Below are 17,563 nucleotides of genomic sequence, written 5' to 3' on the forward strand. Positions count from 1 at the left end.
CCCTCTCGCCCCCCCTCCCTCGCCCCTCCCTCCCTCCCTCTCTCGCCCACCCCTCGCTCTCTCGCCCACCCCTCCCTCTCTCGCCCCGCCCTCCCGCCCCCCCTCCCTCCCTCCCTCTCACGCCCCGCCCTCCCGCCCCCCCCTCCCTCCTCCCTCTCACGCCCCCCCTCCCTCCCTCCCTCTCACGCCCCCCCCTCCCTCTCGCCCCCCCTCTCTCGCCCCCCCTCTCTCGCCCCCCCTCTCTCGCCCCCCCCTCTCGCCCCCCCCTCTCGCCCCCTCCCCCCCTCCCTCTCTCGCCGCCCCCTCCCCCCTCCCTCTCTCGCCGCCCCCTCCCCCCTCCCTCTCTCGCCCCCCTCCCTCTCTCGCCCCCCCTCCCTCTCTCGCCCCCCCTCCCTCTCTCGCCCCCCCTCCGTCTCTCGTCCCCCCCCCTCGTCTCTCGTCCCCCCCCTCCGTCTCTCGTCCCCCCCTCCGTCTCTCGTCCCCCCCCCTCCGTCTCTCGTCCCCCCTCCGTCTCTCGTCCCCCCCCCTCCGTCTCTCGTCCCCCCCCCTCCGTCTCTCGTCACCCCCCCCTCCATCTCTGTTCCCCCCCTCCGTCTCTCGTCCCCCCTCCCTCGCCCCCCTCCCTCCCTCCCTCCCTCCCTCGCCCCCCCCTCCCTCCTCCCCACCTCGCCCCCCCCCTCCCTCCCTCCCTCCCTCCCTCGCCCCCCCCTCCCTCCCTCCCTCTCTCCCCCCTCCCTCCCTCCCTCCCTCTCTCCCCCCCCTCCCTCCCTCGCCCCCCCCTCCCTCCCTCCCTCTCTCCCCCTCCCTCCCTCGCCCCACCCTCCCTCCCTCCCTCTCTCCCCCCCTCCCTCCCTCGCCCCCCCTCCCTCCCTCGCCCCCCTCCCTCCCTCGCCCCCCCCTCCCTCGCCCCCCTCCCTCCCTCCCTCCCTCTCACGCCCCCCCCTCCCTCCCTCCCTCTCTCGCCCCCCCCCTCCCTCCCTCCCTCTCTCGCCCCCCTCTCTCGCCCCCCTCTCTCGCCTCCCTCTCTCGCCCTCCCTCTCTCGCCCTCCCTCTCTCGCCTCCCTCTCTCGCCCCCCCTCTCTCGCCCTCCCTCTCTCGCCCCCCCTCTCTCGCCCCCCTCTCTCGCCCCCCCTCTCTCGCCCCCCTCTCTCGCCCCCTCTCTCGCCCCCCCTCTCTCGCCCCCCCTCTCTCGCCCCCCCCTCTCTCGCCCCCCCCTCTCTCGCCCCCCTCTCTCGCCCCCCCTCTCTCGCCCCCCTCTCTCGCCCCCCCCTCTCTCGCCCCCCCTCTCTCGCCCCCCCTCTCTCGCCCCCCCCTCTCTCGCCCCCCCCTCTCTCGCCCCCCCCTCTCTCGCCCCCCCCCTCTCGCCCCCCCCTCTCGCCCCCCCTCTCGCCCCCCCCCTCTCGCCCCCCCCCTCTCGCGCCCCCCCCTCTCGCGCCCCCCCTCTCGCGCCCCCCCCTCTCGCGCCCCCTCGCGCCCTCCCTCTCTCGCCGCCCCCTCCCCCCTCCCTCTCTCGCCCCCCCCTCTCTCGCCCCCCCCTCTCTCGCCCCCCCCTCCCCTCGCCCCCCCCGCTCCCTCGCCCCCCCCTCCTCGACCCTCCTCCCTCGCCCCTCCCTCCCTCGCCCCTCCCTCCCTCCCTCTCTCGCCCCCTCTCTCGCCCCCCCTCCCTCTCTCGCCCCTCCCTCTCTCGCCCCTCCCTCTCTCGCCCCTCCCTCTCTCGCCCCTCCCTCTCTCGCCCCTCCCTCTCTCGCCCTCCCTCTCTCGCCCCTCCCTCTCTCGCCCCCCCCCTCTCTCGCCCCCCCCTCCCTCGCCCCCCCCTCCCTCGCCCCCCCTCCCTCGCCCCCCCCTCCCTCGCCCCCCCCCTCCCTCGCGCCCCCCTCCCTCGCGCCCCCCTCCCTCGCCCCCCCTCCCTCCCTCGCCCTCCCTCCCTCCCTCTCTCGCCCCCTCTCTCGCCCCCCCCTCCCTCTCTCCCCCCCTCCCTCTCTCGCCCCCCCCTCCTCGCCCCCCCTCCCTCGCCCCCCCCTCCCTCGCCCCCCCCTCCCTCGCCCCCCCCTCTCTCGCCCCCCCCTCTCTCGCCCCCCCCTCCCTCGCCCCCCCCTCCCTCGCCCCCCCTCCCTCGCCCCCCCTCCCTCCCTCTCTCGCCCCCCCTCTCTCGCCCCCCCTCTCTCGCCCCCCCTCTCTCGCCCCCCCTCTCCCCCCTCTCTCGCCCCCCCCTCTCTCCCCCCCCCTCTCTCGCGCCCCCCCCTCCCTCTCTCGCCCCCCCCTCCCTCTCTCGCCCCCCCCTCCCTCTCTCGCCCCCCCCTCCCTCTCTCGCCCCCCCCTCCCTCTCTCGCCCCCCCCTCCCTCTCTCGCCCCCCCTCCCTCTCTCGCCCCCCCTCCCTCTCTCGCCCCCCCTCCCTCTCTCCCCCCCTCCCTCTCGCCCCCCCTCCCTCTCTCGCCCCCCCCTCTCTCGCCCCCCCTCCCTCTCTCGCCCCCCCCCTCTCTCGCCCCCCTCCTCTCTCGCCCCCCTTCCTCTCTCGCCCCCCTCCGTCTCTCGTCCCCCCCCTTCCGTCTCTCGTCCCCCCCTTCCGTCTCTCGTCCCCCCCTTCGTCTCTCGTCCCCCCCTCCGTCTATCGTCCCCCCCCCTCCGTCTCTCGTCACCCCCCCTCCGTCTCTCGTCACCCCCCCTCCGTCTCTCGTCCCCCCCCTCCGTCTCTCGTCCCCCCCCTCCGTCTCTCGTCCCCCCCCCTCCGTCTCTCGTCACCCCCCCTCCGTCTCTCGTCACCCCCCCTCCCTCGCCCCCCCCCCTCGCCCCCCCTCCCTCGCCCCCCCCTCCCTCGCCCCCCCCCTCCTCGCCCCCCCTCCCTCCCTCCCTCCCTCGCCCCCCCCTCCCTCCCCCCCTCCCTCCCTCCCTCGCCCCCCCCTCCCTCCCTCTCTCCCCCCTCCCTCCCTCCCTCGCCCCCCCCTCCCTCCCTCGCCCCCCTCCCCTCCCTCGCCCCCCTCCCTCCCTCGCCCCTCCCTCCCTCCCTCCCTCTCTCGCCCCCTCTCTCACCCCCCCTCTCTCGCCCCCCCCTCTCTCGCCCCCCCTCCCTCTCTCGCCCCCCCCTCTCTCGCCCCCCCCCTCTCTTGCCCCCCCTCTCTCGCCCCCCCCTCTCTCGCCCCCCCTCCCTCTCTCGCCCCCCTCCCTCTCTCGCCCCCCCCTCCCTCTCTCGCCCCCCCTCCCCCTCTCGCCCCCCCTCCCCCTCTCGCCCCCCCTCCCCCTCTCGCCCCCCCTCCGCTCTCGCCCCCCCTCCCTCTCTCGCCCCCCCCTCCCTCTCTCGCCCCCCCCTCCCTCTCTCGCCCCCCCCTCCCTCTCTCGCCCCCCCCTCCCTCCCTCGCCCCCCCCTCCCTCCCCCTCCCTCCCTCCCCCCCCTCCCTCTCTCCCTCCCTCCCTCCCTCCCTCTCACGCCCCCCCTCCCTCCCTCCCTCTCACGCCCCCCCCTCCCTCCCTCCCTCTCTCGCCCCCCCCTCTCTCGCCCCCCCTCTCTCGCCCCCCCCTCTCTCGCCCCCCCTCTCTCGCCCCCCCCTCTCGCCCCCCACTCTCTCGCCCCCCCCTCTCTCCCCCCCCCTCTCCCCCCCCCTCTCTCCCCCCCCTCTCTCGCCCCCCCCTCTCTCGCCCCCCCCTCTCTCGCCCCCCCCTCTCTCGCCCCCCCCTCTCTCGCCCCCCCCTCTCTCGCCCCCCCCCTCTCTCGCCCCCCCTCCCTCTCTCGCCACCCCCTCCCTCTCTCGCCCCCCCTCCCTCTCTCGCCCCCCCCTCCCTCTCTCGCCCCCCCCTCCTCTCTCGCCCCCCCTCCCTCTCTCGCCCCCCCCTCCCTCTCTCGCCCCCCGCTCCCTCTCTCGCCCCCCCCTCTCGCCCCCCCCTCCCCCTCTCGCCCCCCCCCTCCCTCTCTCGACCCCCTCCCTCTCTCGACCCCCCTCCCTCTCTCGACCCCCCCCCTCTCGCCCCCCCCTCCCCCTCTCGCCCCCCCCCCTCTCGCCCCCCCCCCCTCTCGCCCCCCCCCTCCCTCTCTCGCCCCCCCCTCTCGCCCCCCCCCTCTCGCCCCCCCCCCTCTCGCCCCCCCCTCTCTCGCCCCCCCCCCTCTCTCGCCCCCCCCCTCTCTCGCCCCCCCCCCTCTCTCGCCCCCCCCCTCTCTCGCCCCCCCCTCTCTCGCCCCCCCCCCTCTCTCGCCCCCCCCCCTCTCTCGCCCCCCCCCTCTCTCGCCCCCCCCCTCTCTCGCCCCCCCCTCTCTCGCCCCCCCCCTCTCTCGCCCCCCCCCTCTCTCGCCCCCCCTCTCTCGCCCCCCCCTCTCTCGCCCCCCCCCTCTCTCGCCCCCCCCCCTCTCTCGCCCCCCCCCTCTCTCGCCCCCCCTCTCTCGCCCCCCCCCTCTCGCCCCCCCCTCTCTCGCCCCCCCCTCTCTCGCCCCCCCCCTCTCTCGCCCCCCCCTCTCTCGCCCCCCCTCTCTCGCCCCCCCTCTCTCGCCCCCCCCCTCTCGACCCCCCCCTCTCTCGACCCCCCCCTCTCTCGACCCCCCCTCTCTCGCCCCCCCCCTCTCTCGCCCCCCCCCTCTCTCGCCCCCCCTCTCTCGCCCCCCCCCCTCTCTCGCCCCCCCTCTCTCGCCCCCCCTCTCGCCCCCCCCCTCTCGCCCCCCCCTCTCTCGCCCCCCCCCTCTCTCGCCCCCCCCCCTCTCTCGCCCCCCCCCCTCTCTCGCCCCCCCCCTCTCGCCCCCCCCCCTCTCTCGCCCCCCCTCCCCCTCTCGCCCCCCCTCCCCCTCTCGCCCCCCCTCCCCCTCTCGCCCCCCCCTCCCTCTCTCGTCCCCCCCCCTCCGTCTCTCGTCCCCCCCCCTCCGTCTCTCGTCCCCCCCTCCGTCTCTCGTCCCCCCCCTCCGTCTCTCGTCCCCCCCCCTCCGTCTCTCGTCCCCCCCCTCCGTCTCTCGTCACCCCCCCTCCGTCTCTCGTCCCCCCCCTCCGTCTCTCGTCCCCCCCCTCCGTCTCTCGTCACCCCCCTCCGTCTCTCGTCACCCCCCTCCGTCTCTCGTCCCCCCCCCTCCTCGCCCCCCCTCCCTCCCTCCCTCCCTCCTCGCCCCCCTCTCCCTCCCTCCCTCCCTCCCTCGCCCCCCCTCCTCCCTCCTCTCTCCCCCCCCTCCCTCCCTCGCCCCCCCCTCCCTCCCTCGCCCCCCTCCCTCCCTCGCCCCCCCCTCCCTCCCTCGCCCCCCTCCCTCCCTCGCCCCCCTCCCCTCCCTCGCCCCCCTCCCCTCCCTCGCCCCCTCCCTCGCACGCCCCCCCCTCCCTCCCTCCCTCTCACGCCCCCCCTCCCTCCCTCCTCTCTCGCCCTCCCTCTCTCGCCCCCCCTCTCTCGCCCCCCCTCTCTCGCCCCCCCCTCTCTCGCCCCCCTCTCTCGCCCCCCTCTCTCGCCCCCCTCTCTCGCCCCCCCTCTCTCGCCCCCTCTCTCGCCCCCCCTCTCTCGCCCCCCCTCTCTCGCCCCCCCCCTCTCGCGCCCCCCCCTCTCGCCCCCCCCCTCTCGCCCCCTCCCTCCCTCGCCGCCCCCTCCCCCCCTCCCTCTCTCGCCGCCCCCCTCCCTCTCTCGCCGCCCCCTCCCTCTCTCGCCCCCCCCTCCCTTGCCCCCCCCCCTCCCTCGCCCCCCACTCCTCGCCCCCCACTCCCTCGCCCCCCCTCCCTCGCCCCTCCCTCCCTCCCTCTCTCGCCCCCTCTCTCGCCCCCCCTCCCTCTCTCGCCCCTCCCTCTCTCGCCCCTCCCTCTCTCGCCCCTCCCTCTCTCGCCCCCCCCTCTCCCCCCCTCCCTCTCTCGCCCCCCCCTCCCTCTCTCGCCCCCCCCTCCCTCTCTCGCCCCCCCCTCCCTCTCTCGCCCCCCTCCCTCTCTCGCCCCCCCTCCCTCCTCTCCCCCCCCTCCCTCTCTCCCCCCCCTCCTCTCTCCCCCCCTCCCTCCCTCCCCCCCCCTCCCTCGCCCCCCCCCTCCCTCGCCCCCCCCTCCCTCGCCCCCCCCTCCCTCGCCCCCCCCTCCCTCGCCCCCCCCTCCCTCGCCCCCCCCTCCCTCGCCCCCCCCTCCCTCGCCCCCCCCTCCTCGCCCCCCCTCCCTCGCCCCTCCCTCCCTCGCCTCTCTCGCCCCCTCTCTCACCCCCCCTCTCTCGCCCCCCCCCTCTCTCGCCCCCCCCCTCTCTCGCCCCCCCTCTCTCGCCCCCCCCTCTCTCGCCCCCCCTCTCTCGCCCCCCCTCTCTCGCCCCCCCCTCTCTCGCCCCCCCCTCTCTCGCCCCCCCCTCTCGCCCCCCCCTCTCGCCCCCCCTCTCGCCCCCCCCCTCTCGCCCCCCCCTCTCTCGCCCCCCCCTCTCTCGCCCCCCCCTCTCTCGCACCCCCTCTCTCGCACCCCCCTCTCTCGCACCCCCCTCTCTCGCCCCCCCCTCTCTCGCCCCCCCCTCTCTCGCCCCCCCCCTCTCTCGCCCCCCCTCTCGCCCCCCCCCTCTCGCCCCCCCCCCTCTCGCCCCCCCCCCTCTCGCCACCCCCCCTCTCGCCCCCCCCTCTCTCGCCCCCCCTCTCTCGCCCCCCCCTCTCTCGCCCCCCCTCCCTCTCTCGCCCCCCTCCCTCTCTCGCCCCCCCTCCCTCTCTCGCCCCCCCCTCCCTCTCTCGCCCCCCCCTCTCGCCCCCCCTCCGTCTCTCGTCCCCCCCTCCGTCTCTCGTCCCCCCCCTCCGTCTCTCGTCCCCCCCCTCCGTCTCTCGTCACCCCCCCTCCGTCTCTCGTCACCCCCCCCTCCGTCTCTCGTCACCCCCCCTCCTCGCCCCCCCCTCCCTCGCCCCCCCTCCCTCGCGCCCCCCCTCCCTCGCCCCCCCCTCCCTCCCTCCCTCCTCGCCCCCCCCTCCCTCCCTCCCTCCCACTCTCCCCCCTCCCTCCCTCTCTCCCCCCTCCCTCCCTCCTCGCCCCCCCCTCCCTCCCTCGCCCCCCCTCCCTCCCTCGCCCCCCCTCCCTCCTCGCCCCCCCCTCCCTCTCTCGCCCCCCCCTCCCTCTCTCGCCCCCCCCTCCCTCTCTCGCCCCCCCCTCCCTCTCTCGCCCCCCCCCTCCCTCTCTCGCCCCCCCCTCCCTCTCTCGCCCCTCCCTCCCTCTCTCGCCCCTCCCTCCCTCTCTCGCCCCTCCCTCCCTCTCTCGCCCCCCCCTCCCTCTCTCGCCCCCCCCTCCCTCTCTCGCCCCTCCCTCCCTCTCTCGCCCCTCCCTCCCTCTCTCGCCCCCCCCTCCCTCGCCCCTCCCTCCTTCCCTCTCTCGCCCCCCCTCCCTCTCTCGCCCCCCCCTCCCTCGCCCCTCCCTCCCTCCCTCTCTCGCCCCCCCCTCCCTCTCTCGCCCCCCCCTCCCTCTCTCGCCCCCCCTCCGTCTCTCGCCCCCCCCTCCGTCTCTCGCCCCCCCCTCCGTCTCTCGCCCCCCCCTCCGACTCTCGCCCCCCCCCTCCGTCTCTCGCCCCCCCCTCCGTCTCTCGCCCCCCCTCCGTCTCTCGTCCCCCCCCCTCCGTCTCTCGTCCCCCCCCCTCCGTCTCTCGTCCCCCCCCCTCCGTCTCTCGTCCCCCCCCTCCGTCTCTCGTCCCCCCCCGTCCCTCGCCCCCCCTCCCTCCCTCGCCCCTCCCTCCCTCCCTCTCTCGCCCCCCCTCCCTCGCCCCTCCCTCCCTCCCTCTCTCGCCCCCCCCCCCCTCGCCCCTCCCTCCCTCCCTCGCCCCCCCCCCCCTCGCCCCTCCCTCCCTCCCTCTCTCGCCCACCCTCCCTCTCTCGCCCACCCCTCCCTCCCTCGCCCCCCTCCCTCCCTCCCTCCCTCGCCCCCCTCCCTCCCTCGCCCCCCTCCCTCCCTCCCTCCCTCTCACGCCCCCCCCTCCCTCCCTCCCTCTCACGCCCCCCCCTCCCTCCCTCCCTCTCTCGCCTTCCCTCTCTCGCCTTCCCTCTCTCGCCTTCCCTCTCTCGCCTTCCCTCTCTCGCCTTCCCTCTCTCGCCTTCCCTCTCTCGCCCCCCCTCCCTCCCTCCCTCTCTCGCCTTCCCTCTCTCGCCTTCCCTCTCTCGCCTTCCCTCTCACGCCCCCCCCTCCCTCCCTCCCTCTCACGCCCCCCCTCCCTCCCTCTCACGCCCCCCCTCCCTCCCTCCCTCTCTCGCCTTCCCTCTCTCGCCTTCCCTCTCTCGCCTTCCCTCTCTCGCCTTCCCTCTCTCGCCCCCCCCCCTCGCCCCCCCCCTCGCCCCCCCTCTCGCCCCCCCCCTCGCCCCCCCCCTCGCCCCCCCCCTCGCCCCCCCCCTCGCCCCCCCCCTCGCCCCCCCCCCTCGCCCCCCCCCTCGCCCCCCCCTCGCCCCCCCCCTCGCCCCCCCCCTCGCCCCCCCCCTCGCCCCCCCCCTCGCCCCCCCCCCCCTCGCCCCCCCCCTCGCCCCCCCCCCCTCGCCCCCCCCCTCGCCCCCCCCTCTCGCCCCCCCTCCCTCCCTCGCCGCCCCCTCCCCCCCTCCCTCTCTCGCCGCCCCCTCCCCCCCCTCTCGCGCCCCCCCCCCCTCTCGCCCCCCCCTCTCGCCCCCCCCCTCTCGCCCCCCCCTCCCTCGCCGCCCCCTCCCCCCCTCCCTCTCTCGCCGCCCCCTCCCTCTCTCGCCGCCCCCTCCCTCTCTCGCCCCCCCCTCCCTTGCCCCCCCCCCTCCCTCGCCCCCCCCCCTCCCTCGCCCCCACTCCCTCGCCCCCCCCTCCCTCGCCCCTCCCTCCCTCCCTCTCTCGCCCCCTCTCTCGCCCCCCCTCCCTCTCTCGCCCCTCCCTCTCTCGCCCCTCCCTCTCTCGCCCCTCCCTCTCTCTCCCCTCCCTCTCTCGCCCCCCCCTCTCCCCCCCCTCCCTCTCTCGCCCCCCTCCCTCTCTCGCCCCCCCTCCCTCTCTCGCCCCCCCCTCCCTCTCTCGCCCCCCCCTCCCTCCCTCGCCCCCCCCTCCCTCTCTCCCCCCCCTCCCTCTCTCCCCCCCCTCCCTCTCTCCCCCCCTCCCTCTCTCCCCCCCCTCCCTCTCTCGCCCCCCTCCCTCTCTCGCCCCCCTCCCTCTCTCGCCCCCCTCCCTCTCTCGCCCCCCCCCTCCCTCGCCCCCCCCTCCCTCGCCCCCCCCCTCCCTCGCCCCCCCCTCCCTCGCCCCCCCTCCCTCGCCCCTCCCTCCCTCGCCTCTCTCGCCCCCCCCCCTCTCGCCCCCCCCTCTCTCGCCCCCCCCTCTCGCCCCCCCCTCTCTCGCCCCCCCCTCTCTCGCCCCCCCCTCTCTCGCCCCCCCCTCTCTCGCCCCCCCCTCTCTCGCCCCCCCCTCTCTCGCCCCCCCTCTCTCGCCCCCCCCTCTCGCCCCCCCCCTCTCGCCCCCCCCTCTCTCGCCCCCCCCTCTCTCGCCCCCCCCCCCTCTCTCGCCCCCCCCCCTCTCTCGCCCCCCCTCCCTCTCTCGCCCCCCCTCCCTCTCTCGCCCCCCCTCCCTCTCTCGCCCCCCCTCCCTCTCTCGCCCCCCTCCCTCTCTCGCCCCCCCTCCCTCTCTCGCCCCCCCCCCCTCTCGCCCCCCCTCCGTCTCTCGTCCCCCCCTCCGTCTCTCGTCCCCCCCCCTCCGTCTCTCGTCACCCCCCCCTCCGTCTCTCGTCCCCCCCCCCCCCCTCGCCCCCCCCCCTCGCCCCCCCCCCCTCGCCCCCCCTCCCTCGCCCCCCCTCCCTCGCCCCCCCCTCCCTCCCTCCCTCCCTCGCCCCCCCTCCCTCCCTCCCTCCCACTCTCCCCCCTCCCTCCCTCTCTCCCCCCTCCCTCCCTCCCTCGCCCCCCCCTCCCTCCCTCCCTCTCTCGCCCCCTCTCTCGCCCCCCCCCCTCTCGCCCCCCCCCCTCGCCCCCCCCCTCTCGCCCCCCCCCCTCTCGCCCCCCCCCTCTCGCCCCCCCCCTCTCGCCCCCCCCCTCTCTCGCCCCCCCCTCTCTCGCCCCCCCCTCTCTCGCCCCCCCACTCTCGCCCCCCCCTCTCTCGCCCCCCCCTCTCTCGCCCCCCCTCCCTCTCTCGCCCCCCCCTCCCTCTCTCGCCCCCCCCTCCTCTCTCTCGCCCCCCCCTCCCTCTCTCGCCCCCCCTCCCTCTCTCGCCCCCCCCTCCCTCTCTCGCCCCCCCCTCCCTCTCTCGCCCCCCCCTCCCTCTCTCGCCCCCCCCTCCCTCTCTCGCCCCCCCCCTCCCTCTCTCGCCCCCCCCCTCCCTCTCTCGCCCCCCCCTCCCTCTCTCGCCCCCCCTCCCTCTCTCGCCCCCCTCCCTCTCTCGCCCCCCCCTCCCTCTCTCGCCCCCCCCTCCCTCTCTCGCCCCCCCCTCCCTCTCTCCTCGCCCCCCCCTCCCTCTCTCGCCCCCCCCCTCCCTCTCTCGCCCCCCCCTCCCTCTCTCGCCCCCCCCTCCCTCTCTCGCCCCCCCCTCCCTCTCTCGCCCCCCCCTCCCTCTCTCGCCCCCCCTCCCTCTCTCGCCCCCCCCTCCCTCTCTCGCCCCCCCCTCCCTCTCTCGCCCCCCCCCTCCCTCTCTCGCCCCCCCCTCCCTCTCTCGCCCCCCTCCCTCTCTCGCCCCCCCCTCCCTCTCTCGCCCCCCCTCCCTCTCTCGCCCCCCCCCCTCCCTCTCTCGCCCCCCCCCTCCCTCTCTCGCCCCCCCCTCCCTCTCTCGCCCCCCCCTCCCTCTCTCGCCCCCCCCTCCCTCTCTCGCACCCCCCCTCCCTCTCTCGCGCTCTCTTGCTCTCTCGCGCTCTCTCTCTCCTCCCCCCCCCCTCCCCACAACAAAAACCACTGACGATACCACGAGACCATATACAGGCGACCCTAAGTTGCTTTGGTTGTTGGCTGATTGCTAAGTAATTGCGCCACAAGTGTTTCCATGGTGTGCACATTAAGGTCTGTTCCTTACTTGAAATGTTAAATATTGCAGTGAAGTTTGATAATGAAATATGCATGTGCATGCTGCACAACATTGATTTACAATGTATTTGCATAAATGTCCCATTTTAAAATTTTTATTTTAGGGAAGACCGAAATCTCCATGCACGTTTCCCAGGCAACAAGATTATCAAGGTATGTAGATGACAAAATAAACTTTCCAGTTTGAAGATGTGTTTTCTAAGGCTTCCGGCAATTAGGCTCTGCATATGCGGCCTGCTGGCTGGTGAGACTGTCAACCAAGAAAGTGAGGTGGGACACACCAGCTGTGTAAAGAGACATTTTCATCAGAAGATAATAAAATGTGAGGCTGGATGAACACAGCAGGCCAAGCAGCATCTCAGGAGCACAAAAGCTGACGTTTCGGGCCTAGACCCTTCATCAGAGAGGAGATGTATTCTTTTCTGGTAAAATATAATACTTCAGCCCAGATACTTAAAAAACATACAAAATACTTGGTCCTTGTGATTTCTTGAACTGTCTTTGTTTGGGGAAACGACTTTGCTCCATGTTGGCCTTGGGCAATTTCTCTGTTTTGTCTCAACCAGAAGGTTTTTGTTCATTAATGCTGTTGTGGGACTCATGGTATGGCACAGGCCTGGTCTTTTCTTGCCTGTCAAATTTGGATGCTTGTATTTTCTTTTAAACAAAAATGAAATGATAAGTTTATTTTCTGTGTGGGTTCTTGTCGCTCAACCATAAACCTAATCTGAATCGGTGCTTGAAAAAAATAAACTTGGAATTCTGCATTGGCCTAAGATATCCCTTCCAGATGCAATTCTTCTTGATATAAGTGTTTAAGTTTTAAAATGTGCATCATCTGAAACAGGTGTACAAATGTTTAATGTGTGTAAGCTCTGTGCCACTGAGCATGTACTTAAGTTGATCAGTGAGGGGTGTGAGCGCTAATTTACCTACAGAGTTCAGAAATGCAGAATTCAATTCAGAAGTCACACTCCGGAACTTTGGGCACCCGGGCAGCAATGAAATACAATGGTGGAAATCGCCCCTTTTCTGCTTTGCCTCTTGATTTTCAGACAAGGGAGAGGAATCCTTTTGCAAGAACAGGCTGCAAAAAGAAACATAAAGCAATTTTGTAGAAAGGTTACATGTGAAACATCAGCTTTCCTTTCTATGGATGGTAACTAGCTTGCTAAGCATATCTACCATTGTCTTTTTATGATGTAGAAATAACAGCTCAGTCAACGGATCTTTGGCCCCACATGTCTGTACCATATTTTACGCTTCAAACAAACTTCTTCCTCCTACTTGTCACTTAATTATATCCTTCTGTTCTTTTCAATATCACCTGAAGAAGCAACCAATTGCATTTAATTAGCACATTTAATGTCTTACAATATCTCATGCTCTGAGGAGCATGGCAGGCAAAACCTAATTTCGAGCCACATCGGGAAATATTGCACCAGATGACCAAATGTTTGCTCAAAGGGAGAGATTATAAGGAATATCTGAAAAGTTGGCAAGACTAAGAAAAGAGGCTGGGAGGTTTAGAAAAAGGAATTCAAGAGTTTAAGACTCTGACATATGAAGATGCAGATTCCAAAGATGGGGACCATTAAAATTCGAGACACTTGAGTCTAGAATAGGCAAGTGTTGATATCTTGGAGGGTTGTACGGCTGGAAAAATGGAACAGGAAAGTCTTGGTCAGGATTTGAAAATATGGATGACAAATTAAAAATGAAGGAATTGTTTAAGTGGAAACCAGTGCAAGTCAGAGAACTGCAAGGAAAGTGCGCAACTTGATTTGCTGCCAAGAAGAAAATGGGCAATAAAGGTTTGGATGAATGCACATTTATGGAGGGTAGAAAGTGGGAGGTCGACCAGGGATGCATTAAAATGGTCAAATCTAGATCGAACAAAGGCCTAGACAATAATGCCAGCAGTAGATGGGCTAAGACTGGGGCACAGTTGGGCAATGTTATGAAGGTTGAAGTTAGTGACAGCACTACTTGGGCTCAGAAACTCATCTTGGGGTTTTATGATGGCAAGGTTGCGAACACTCTGATTCAGCCTCGGGTAATTAGCAGTGAGAGAGATGAAATCAATATTTAGGAAACTGTTTGTAGCGGGGGTAAAAAAAAACAAGGTTTCAGTCCTCATGGTGTTAACTAGAGAAAAGTATCTTGCTTCCCCGAAAGTGAACTAACATTATTCACGTCAGCCTACTGTGTCGTCCTGAGTTCTGCATTCTCAGCACTTCTGGCCAGACCATTACTCCTGATTTTTTTTTTAAATGTATGTTGAATGTTTTTGTTGGTATGGTCCCATTGTTTACATGTTTAATTTTATTTGTATTCTTAGGAATTTTGTAGAAATCTACTTTAATCTAGCTTTACATACACCTTAAACAAGAGCACAGTGGGTATTTATCTGTAGCAATCTCTTGCACCATTTCTTTTTTAGAAAGATTGAAATGCTACATTAAATGCATATTTGGTGGTCTAGCTGAAACTCTGATTCCGAATGGTAGTCATGGCAATGTTAGCAAGAGATCAGAGTTGCAAAATAGATTATTCTTTTAAAAGGAATCACTGGAAGGAAAAAATAAATTAGCACAGATTGTTCAGTCAAGGTCCGTGCATCAAATATCTTTGTAATTTTAGTTGTAGAGGGACCTGCTTTAAAGGGGATGCTGGCTTTCAGAAGAAATTGTCGGGATTACTTACTCTGTTTGTATGCAGGCATACAATATAAGGTTATGAAAGATATTGAAGCAGACATTTAAAAACTAATTTGCTGAGTACATCTTTGAAAACTTTGCCCCTTTAACCCTCAATTCTTCAAAACATTTGTCTTTTAAGAATATAATCACTGTAAATATTCTGAGGTCCTTAATACTGCAGACAAAATGTTGAAAACAACACACTGTGATTATATTTCAGGCTATGGAGACTACACTAATTAGTTTGAAATTTGAGAAGCGTCCATTGAAGTATGGTTGATGACTTTTTTCTAACAGGCAAATTTGTCTTACGTAGTAATCTGTAGAAGACAGTTGACATGTTTTGCTTCATAACGTGATGAAATCTGCCCAAAATTCTGCAAGTTTGTTCTTCCCTCTGATATAAAGATTACTGTTTGAATCAAATGGTATTTTGGTTTTACAGATATTCTGCAAATCATGTTTTGTTTTTGCTTTTATAACATGTTAAACTGACAAAATGAGCAGATGATATATTGGATTGAGATAAAAAGAATGGTGGCAGCTTGTATATTGTGCTCACTCCTCGTGACATATTATGAATATTTCGTGCATTGACATTGTTGTCTTGTGTTCCTGACGTCTGAACCCCTCTTCCCATCTCCAACTTATTTAGATGAAGATTTGTCAGATGTCAGCAGCAGTAAGATGGAAACTCCTAACTCCATTAACAGTTGTGATCCTCTGAGTACAATGGTAAGTAATTTTGACAGCTATTTATAACCTTGTTTGCGCATATTTTACCTGCTGCTTGTGTTAACCCTTTAAGAATAATTCTGGCATCCAAACCAATATTTCTGTGGTTTGAGAAATATTCTGATGGAACTGTCAGGAAAATAAAATTAAGTACAAAACAATTGCCTATGACTTATCTTGGTTGTTTAGAGTCAGTAATACAAAATGCCCTAATAACATCTGTAAACCACAAAAAGAATGCAGTCACCAGAAGTTCCCCTCAGGATGTAAATGGCAATTTTTTTCAATTTTTCACCAAACTTATGCTGACCAATCAGGAGGATTTTACTGGAAATCGGCATAAGTGCGAGGAAGTGCATTCTTAGTGTCAAAGTTGTGAAGGCTGCAGCTGAAAGAGATTCAATGGTTTTAGCCAATGAGACATCGTGCATGCCCCAAATATTGTAGGTCAGGCATCAACAAAATAAATATAACAAAGTAAAGGTACATGGGAAGCAAATAGTCAAAACAATAGAGAATGGTAACATGCAATTATACAGAGTCTTTGTTGTCCAGTGTGTCCCAAGGCTGTTCACAACTCAGTGTAAGGAATATTGGTCCTACATTATTAGTGTAACGACACTTCAAGAAGTACTTGATGATCAAATATTTTGGAATGCAATGTGCTTTAACGGTGCAAGTTTGTATTAGGAAAAAGACATGAGTTTTTTTTCAAAATGTTTTTCAGTACTGTAAGATAACAGAAAAAGGGGTTGCCTGTGTTAAGCTAATCTTTTATTGTTGGTGTTAGGACACCAAGAGTATTGCCGTATACAGCAAAGTCAGGATTAATTTATTTTTTACTTGATAGTTTTTGTTCTAGTTTATGTGAATCACAAGCAAAAAATCCTCAGGCAATTTATGAAAATGGGCAGCAGCAAAAGCTTTCCAATGCTTTCCAATGACACTTCAGTTGTATTCTCCAGCTTTTGTTTTACCACTTCCCTCCTCTGTTTAGAACTCAAGATTCTCTTCTTTCTGAACTGATTTTTATAATGAAGAGGGAGGGCAGATGAAAGATGAACTTCTGTACAAAAGCAACATAATGCAGCAACTTTTGTTGTCATTATGATCCAAAAGGTCTCGGCCTGAAACGTCAGCCTTCCTGCTCCTCTGATGCTGCTTGGCCTGCTGTGTTCATCCAGCTCTACAACTTGTTATCTCAAAATAAAGGTTGCTGACTTGACCAAAATGTTTCGGCATCTCATTTGATAAGCTGTTTTGGAGTAGATGTGAAGGAGAGAGATAATGGGAACTGCAGATGCTGGAGATTCCAAGATAATAAAATGTGAGGCTGGATGAACACAGCAGGCCAAGCAGCATCTCAGGAGCACAAAAGCTGACGTTTCGGGCCTAGACCCTCTCTGATGAAGGGTCTAGGCCCGAAACGTCAGCTTTTGTGCTCCTGAGATGCTGCTTGGCCTGCTGTGTTCATCCAGCCTCACATTTTATTATCTTGGAGTAGATGTGAAGTTGGTTTGCCAATCAAACCAACAGTTTTATGTATACTGTGAAGAATGAATAGTGCAAAAATCCACATGGGAGTTCTTACTCGTTTCCTCTGAATGTAAGCCCCCTGTTGTGTAGGTGGGGTCAGGGCCCACATCATGGCTGGTGATTTTTGCCTACGTGAAGCATTGTGTGTAACAAATACGGAGCATTGAAAGTTGAAAGAGAACAGCTGAAACTGGGAGGTGAATGGAATGGATGAAATGGTTATGACAATGCATCTGCCCATTTAATTTGAAATGATTCAATGTCCCTTGAGATCTCAACTTGAACTAGAAACTTAAATTTCAGCCAGCTGCCTGGTCCGACAGTTACCATGTTCTTGAGTGATTAGTCACAGTAGCTTTAGTGCAAGAAAATTAGTTTCAGAATCCAATTCATCACTTTCTGCCAAAGTTCTCTTTGATTCCAAAGTTCATGCTGCTGTCACTAGTTGTCTGAATCATCATGCTGTGCTTGCTGCAAGCATTTTGCCGTTCCCTGCCTTGTCAAATTCAATCTTTTGACAGGAGTTCCTGTTTATACTGTCGGTGTTTATTTGTGCTAATGCTATTGAGAGCCATTTTCTTGGCTGTTCTCAGTGGTGGATCACCATTTCCTGTATCTCACATTCTTAAAAGGAAAGTAATCCAGTACAGGTGCAAATACTTGGGCAGCATTTAATCAGTGAATGGAACATGAGTTCTCTCCAAAGCCTCTGGGCTTGTTGGAGCAGCATGTACAGGTCAGAAACAGCTTCCCAAGAAAGCTGAGCCATTCCTGGCAGCAAGCCGCTTCATCTCGCAAACTCATCCTGACCTGGGAAACCAAGAGTTTGTGGCTCGCACCTAAATAAGTCCTTCTGCCACCTTTTTCCTCCCTTTACAGTCCTCGTTAAGTACTACCCAGAGAGTCTGTCGAGGCCACATCTTAAATTCTCAGTCTCTCTTTCTTCCCTGAAGACTTCAAAGTAAAAAGGAAGAGGATATTAATGTTTGATGTTGTAAAAATTGAAGGAAGTTAGCAGATGCCAAGATTTGCACAGAATTTAGAGGTTTGTAAATCTGTTAGGAGTCCAGGATCTGCCTTAGGGCAAAACATAATATGATGCTGATGAATCCACTTTAGTCATTGTGCAGATGATGGGAATACCATTCACTCAAGATCTTAAAGTGATGTGAATTGATTCATTTCAAGTGAATTGATTTGATATCTGTATTTGAGCCAGGCTATTTCAGATTGACCCCTGCCTGTACCACTGAAAGAGAATGCAGTGAATGTACAGAGAAATGGAGGAAAAATAAAAGCACCAACAAAGACCAAGGCCTGCAGCAACCTGCATTGCGGCTGCTGAATGACTGCCAGATAAAGAAATTGCAGCACAAAGTCACCTCAGGATGCAGAGGAGGTACAGGAGTCGGAGTCCATCGTTCTCGATGCCATTTCTTCAGCGTGAGGATATCCCTGAACTGTGCCATCTGTTGGAGGAGGACTTCAATCCTGGTGACCATCAAGCTATAACCAACTTTTTAATGCACCTGGCTGTTTCCAAGGAGCTACAGGGGAGCCTTTGTGAAATCTTTCAATCCTCAACCCACAAAATTTTCCAAAAGGCTGTTACTGCTGTAATTTGTGCCAGATCACACCACACATTGTTTGCCAATGCCAGTGTCAGTGCTACAGCTTGGCAGTAGGTTTTGCCAACATTTGGCTCCCCTAGGAGTAGCA

The 17,563-nt window shown here is 63.7% G+C and overlaps 1 protein-coding gene across 3 annotated transcripts in view; it reads left to right on the forward strand.

Moving 5' to 3' along the window:
* card11 (caspase recruitment domain family, member 11) overlaps positions 1-17,563 on the forward strand; it is a 370,578-nt gene that overhangs the window by 289,795 nt on the left and 63,220 nt on the right. For all 3 annotated transcript variants that reach the window (XM_048552326.2, XM_048552327.2, XM_048552328.2), the window contains 2 exons: positions 10,976-11,024; positions 14,229-14,308. In XM_048552326.2, coding sequence (XP_048408283.2) covers positions 10,976-11,024; positions 14,229-14,308 — 129 coding nt within the window. The remainder of the gene's footprint in view (positions 1-10,975; positions 11,025-14,228; positions 14,309-17,563) is intronic.

This window comes from Stegostoma tigrinum, chromosome 23 (assembly GCF_030684315.1).
Source record: "Stegostoma tigrinum isolate sSteTig4 chromosome 23, sSteTig4.hap1, whole genome shotgun sequence".
NCBI lineage: Eukaryota > Metazoa > Chordata > Chondrichthyes > Orectolobiformes > Stegostomatidae > Stegostoma > Stegostoma tigrinum.